The 6,000-nt window shown below is 48.8% G+C and overlaps 1 protein-coding gene across 1 annotated transcript in view; it reads left to right on the top strand.

Annotated features, from left to right (window-relative positions):
- The first annotated feature begins 814 nt into the window (after window positions 1–814).
- ENOSF1 (enolase superfamily member 1) overlaps window positions 815–6,000 on the top strand; it is a 28,566-nt gene continuing 23,380 nt past the window's right edge. Inside the window, exon 1 of the mRNA XM_026496052.4 lies at window positions 815–1,202. Coding sequence (XP_026351837.3) covers window positions 1,119–1,202 — 84 coding nt within the window. The 5' untranslated portion in view covers window positions 815–1,118. The remainder of the gene's footprint in view (window positions 1,203–6,000) is intronic.

The following is a 6,000-nucleotide window of genomic DNA, read 5'->3' as shown; positions in this document are numbered from 1 at the left end:
GGTGAGGTGGGCACCCCTGAAAGTATCCCTGCCATACCCACAGAAACACAAATTGATAGAATAACGTCTATAGCAGTGTTTCCCAAACATTGCATTTATTCTTCAAAACATTCCCCAAAGGTAGGAACTGAAAGGGGGTGTGCTGAGAGAAATCATATGATAGTTGTCTTTCTCTGCTTGACTTATTTCACTTAGCATTACCTCCTCCAGTGCCGTCCATGTTGTAGCAAATGTTGAGAACTCGTTCTTTCTGATAGCTGAGTAATATTCCATTGTATATATGGACCACAACTTCTTAATCCAGTCATCTGTTGAAGGGCATCTCGGCTCCTTCCACGATTTAGCTATTGTGGACATTGCTGCTATGAACATTTCACCAAGTTCCCTTTTAAAGAGTCCCTGCAGTCCAGAGGACAGAGCCCACGGCTTGCAGCCGGAACACTCTGCCACTTACCTAACAAAGCTGTGTGGCCTCGAACAAGTCAATCTCTCAGAATCTCATTTCTACACCAATAAAATGAAAATGACCTTGCAGAGCTGAATGGGTAAGAGGTAATGTATTTAAACCACCCTGCCTCAGAAGGGGTGTGATAAATGGTGACTTGCTTAATTTATCAGGTGGCAAACTGGGGCTGAGGTCACTTAAAGACACCTAGGATTTTCTAGCGTCTCCCCTGGCTGCGCCGGCACTGATTCAGGTCACGAGTGTAGCCCGTGGCCCAACTGTGCTATGGGGCGATCGAACTTTGTTCAGACCCCGCTCCTTCCTCCAGGACGCCGTTCCCGGGAAGGTTACTTGGCGAGTTTCCAGTCCAGGCGGGAAAGGTTCCTGCCAGGACGCCGACACAGCGCGGGGCAACCCGCCTTGTCTTGGTCCACCGCGACCTGCTGCGAATCCGCGCGAGGGAGGTGCGGCTTAGCGCCGGGCTGCAGACGCGCCGGGAACAGCTCGAGCGTCTCGGGGAGTTAGGAACCCGGCCTGTCACTCGGGTCAGGTCAAGTTCCTGGGCGCGGCCACGCGGCCAATCAGCGCCCGCGGGGCCGGGCTCTGCCCCTCCCACCGCGCGCCGAGTCCGGAGCGGAGGTGGAGGCCCGGGCAGCTCCGGGTGCGCGGCGACATGGTGCGTGGCAGGATCTCCAGGCTCTCCGTGCGCGACGTGCGCTTCCCCACGTCGCTGGGGGGCCACGGCTCCGACGCCATGGTAAGCGCTGAGTGACAGCCCGGTGCCTCTTGCGGCGCGGACTTCCAGGCCCACGTAGGCGCAGGGAGTCCCGCGGATCGCGGAGGTTCCCCACTCTGGAACCGTTGCTTTTGCAAAAGGGGGAGGCCCGGGAAGGGGAATAAAAGTAACCAGAAACTCTCCACAACTCCTGGGCTTTTTTCCCCCCCTTGCCTTATTTTTTCTTTGTTGACGTTTTACACTTCCTGTTACATTTACAATTCGCATTTTGCCAGAACTGGTAGAATGAGTAATATGCAACAACAGCAAAATGCTCTTGTTGGATCCCCACCAACGAAACCCTAGAACACCTGCTGGCTTCTTCTGCACTGAAACTTTGTTGGGTTCGTGGTGGTGGGCCTGCGTGTTTTGGGCGATGATCCGGCCTCCTCCACAACTTGCTGTGTGACCTAGAGAAGACACTAACCTCTCTGGGCATCTTGGGCCCATCTAAGAAACGGAGTCACACTCTGGCTGGGAAACCAGACAAACAAGCTCGTAGTAATTCTGGGGCTTGTGAGGGGGAAATTACCTGAAAACATGGTTAGAAAGGATTTATCACTGTAGAGAGTTATGCAAATACCAGTCTTTGGAGACGTTGTAAAGGTTCAGCCTTCTACCTAAATACTGAAGGGCATGTTTGCTTAGTGACAGTGTTTGGAGAGACACCCTCCATCCCTACCACCGTCTAGAGCAGTGGTTCCCAAATATAGGAAGGAGTTCTATACTGGATCTCCCCGAGGGCTGTCACCCCCCTGGATCCTCATTGCCCTTAATCCACCGAGGAGAAAAAATTGCATGGGACTGTAAGAACTGTGTGAACACACACTGGGAAGTGAGAAACATCCATGTTAGGGTGATAGTTACCTGTTACCTGTGTGGAGGGAAGGGAATGAGTACCAGAGGACTCTAATTCGCCCTCTGGCGTTGTGCTTCCTAAGTGGGGAGAGGGCACGCTAATATCATTATATTACCTATGCTCTTGGTGTACTTGAAATATTTTCTTTAAAAATAGATCTCTCGTAAAAACAAAGTTATTATGTTTAAAAGTATGTCCTTTATTCTGAGATTATGTTATTCCCTCTTTTTAAAATCTTTATGTGTTCCTTCTTATATGATGTTAAATGACTTAAAAAATACTCAGTTGGCTATCCTTTGTGGATCTCCAAATAATTGTTTGAAATTTCATTGGCTTGTAAAATTCAAACACCTGATGTAATGCAACCACTTTGCCCCTCTGACATGTAGCAACTGTGGGTAAACCACTGACTCTCTCTTAAGCCTCAGTTTTCTTATCAGTAACATGGGTGTATCTGCTTCATGTATTAAATGAGATGCCTGTAAAGTGCCTGGCACAGAGAAAGCCATCCAAAGTATTTACTGTAATTACTATTTATATATGAGAAAACTGAAGTCAAAGGGGCTCTGGCCTAGATTTTTCTCTGCTTTGAATTCGTCAAGTGTTAAAGTAGCCTGGTTTTAAGTAGAATAATTTAAGAAATGGAATTTGTCTCTGGGCCTAAGTCGTTTATGATCTCTGGGTCAGAAGACGTTCTCTGATACCTGTATGGCATACTCATAAATACTTAAGTATTTATCTTCCAGAGATATGGGGTGTGTTGTGTGCTGATTCTCACGTGCTATTTTGCAGTTCATGGTGGTGGCATTGCTCCCCAAGCCCTCAGGGCATGCTGAGCTCAGCAGTTCAGCTCTGTTCAGCACTTAGGGATGAGTGAGCCTTCCTCATCAGAAGCAGGATGTTTTCATGAAGGAGCACTGAAACTGTCCCCAGATCTGTTAAAAGTAAAGGATTCCAGCTCTGATTTTTTTATCGGCCTTTTAGGAAATGTTGGAGCACTCAGGCCTGCATTGTACTTATAAGTTGCTTGCTTGCCGAGGCATTCATCAAGGTTCCAGAGAGCTCCAGGGCTGTGGGCTCCTAGCCCAGCTCCAGCTGACTCCACCCCTTCCCAGCCAGCCATACTTTTCCTCTGCTTTCCCCATTGTCTGCTGAGCTCCCCGGAGTGGCTGTGCTCCCAGACCACTCTCTCCCTCCTCCGACTCTCATTCCCACACCCCCAGCAGTTAGAAGATTGCCCATTGCATCATGGAGAAGACTGAAGACAAGTGCTCCCTGGGCCCCATCTCCATCCATCAGTCTCCAAACCAACCCTCTCATCTTTCCCTTTATTCTGTGAGTCCTATCCTCCCAGAGAAATCTATTCTACTGTGTCCCCATCCCCACCCTTTTTGACTGCCGAGGCCCCCGTTCTCATCCCCTCCATCTCCAGTATTTTCTTCCTCAGTCTCTTTTCCCGGTGGTTCCTTTTCTATCCCCACTTTGAAATCACCTTTCCTTGATGCTTACACCTCTTTTGTTCCTTCTGTGTCTGCTCCTTCCCCGCCAAACACTAAATTACTGGTTCATTCCTATTGTCTCTCATCTTTACACTTACTTCCTCCTTTGTCTGAAATCAACTTCTGTCTCCTTCCTTCTCTTGGGATTGACTGTTATTTCTGCTTCCAGGGTCCTTTCTCCTGGTCTGTGTGTCACTTTGTCAGCTGCCCCCTCTTCCTGCCATCTCTCTACACCCTGGCTGACTGCTGCTGCTTCCTTTAATGGCCCCCTTCTTCCCTCTGCAAGGTTCCGGCCTCAAGGGCCGTCCTGTCTCATAGTTTGCTCCCAGTAAGACTCTTCCTGTGTGTATAGTTTCAGTGCTAATGATTCCCACATCTTGTTTCTGGATCTTCCCTCTCAGGAACCCAGGGGCCAAAGCAGGGTGTCACCAACCCTTAAATACACTCCAGTCTTTCCTTTTCTGTTTCTTCACTGCCACTGTCACCAAAGTTATCCTTCCATCCCAGGTCCTTTCTGCCCTCTCCCACTACTGGAAAGCTCCCCATTCTCAACCAACCAGCTCACATTCTGTTTTCAGCATAAAGCCTCCTCCAGCTTCAAGTGCCCACCCTAATAGCGCTCTCTGCCTGGTTTCCGTAGTTTGTAAATCTCCCAGAGACTTACCGTGTTCTGCCTCTTGTTATTGGAGTTTCTGTAACCATGGCTTCTAAATTACAACTTTCTTTCTTTTTTTTTTTAAGATTTTATTTATTTGAGAGAGAGAGAGAGAGCATGAGCAGGGGGAGTGGCAGAGAGAGAGGGACAAGCAGGGTCCCCACCAAGCATGGAGCCTGACACGGGACTCGATCCCAGGACCCTGAGATCATGACCTGAGCTGAAGACAGATTCCCCACCGACTGAGCCACCCAGACGCCCCTAAACTATAACTTTCTTAAGGGCAGACGTGTCTGTCCCTCCTCGGCAACCTGCACCATCTCTGAGACGCAGCTGGTGCTCAGCAACCCTTCACGCCCAATGCCGTCCACTAGGCTTTGATGCCAGACAAAGGCCTCCTGTCTACTGTGTTTGCCTCCTCCCCTTCCCTGGGCGCAGGGATTTAAATTCTGCCTCTTTAAACTCAGTTTCCGGGGCGCCTGGGTGGCTCAGTCGGTTGAGCGTGTGCCTTCGGCTCAAGTCATGATCCCAGGGTGCTGGGATCGAGCCTCACATGGGGCTCCCTGCTCAGTGGGGAGCCTGCTTCTCCCCTGCTGCCTCTCCCCACCAGCTCATGCTCTCTCTGTCTCACTTGTTCTCTCTCAAATAAATAAAATCTTAAAAAAATAATAAACTGTTTCCTTATCTGTCAGATAGGGATAATAGCACCTACTCTATAATGTTGTGAGGATTAAATTAAATCAAGTAGCTTTTAAAATCGTGTGCTGGAGCAGCAAATATTGTGTAGTAACAATAATAACAATAAGAACAGTAATCAATTGTCACCGCCCGATGCCAAATTCTTCGATGTAGTTGTATCCTATGTTCCTTATTGATGCATTCAGATCTTCTGCCTGGCTTTAGGGGGTCTCCATTATCTGCCCCCATGCCTCCTCTCCAGTCTGTCTTCATTCACTTGCCACCTGGTGCCCCAGGGGCCTTTCACTGTTGTCTCACACGGCATGGGGTTTCCTCTTGCTCTCCTTGCCCCGTGCCTTCACTCGCCCCCTTGCCCATTGCAGTGTCTCAGTCCCGTGCTTCCTCTTTGCTCGCTCCCTTGCTCTTCGGTGGTACTTCTCGCTGACCACACAGTAGTTCTCACCTGCTTCTGGTGTGTTGGCTTCTTCTCCCCACTGTAGGAGAAATTTCTAGACACACACTGGTTTTTTCATTTCTGCATCCCCCCTATCAACAGGTAGTGTTGAGTTTCATCATAGTTGGTCAGTAAACACTTACCAAAATACCATTTGATAGTAGCAACTTTTAAAAAACAGAACAAAAACAGGGCTAATTTGTCCTGAAGTTTTAATTCTTTGTTTTCCCCCAGTGATCTCCTCTGAACCGGCGCCACTGTCTTTTCAGCCCTGCTACATCAGTGAAGAAAAGTCCAGTTTTCTGTGAGGCTTTCTGAAGCCTTGGCTGCTTTCATTTGAGGGAGGCTGCTTGTGAATACAGCTCTGTTCAGAGAGCTGGCAGACGTAGCTTCGATTGAAATCTGAGCTGAGCATCAGAGGAGGCCTAATTGCAAACTGGCACTGAAAATGTACATTGCCCTTGTTAAAATGATGTGAATCCTTCAGTAGGACTTTCCCTTTGTCCATTCAGAACTCCCCCATTTTCTTGGGGGTTACACCAAGGCTTGCATCAGATCAGAGCTCTTCTTGCACGTCCCCTGTTGCATTTTCTATTCTTATGTGATGTTCTGAAGTGTACCTTCGGGTTTCTCAT

Source organism: Ursus arctos, unplaced genomic scaffold (genome assembly GCF_023065955.2).
Source record: "Ursus arctos isolate Adak ecotype North America unplaced genomic scaffold, UrsArc2.0 scaffold_17, whole genome shotgun sequence".
Taxonomy (NCBI): domain Eukaryota; kingdom Metazoa; phylum Chordata; class Mammalia; order Carnivora; family Ursidae; genus Ursus; species Ursus arctos.
Note: the sequence above shows the minus strand (reverse complement) of the source record. Positions and strands in the feature narration are given on the sequence as shown.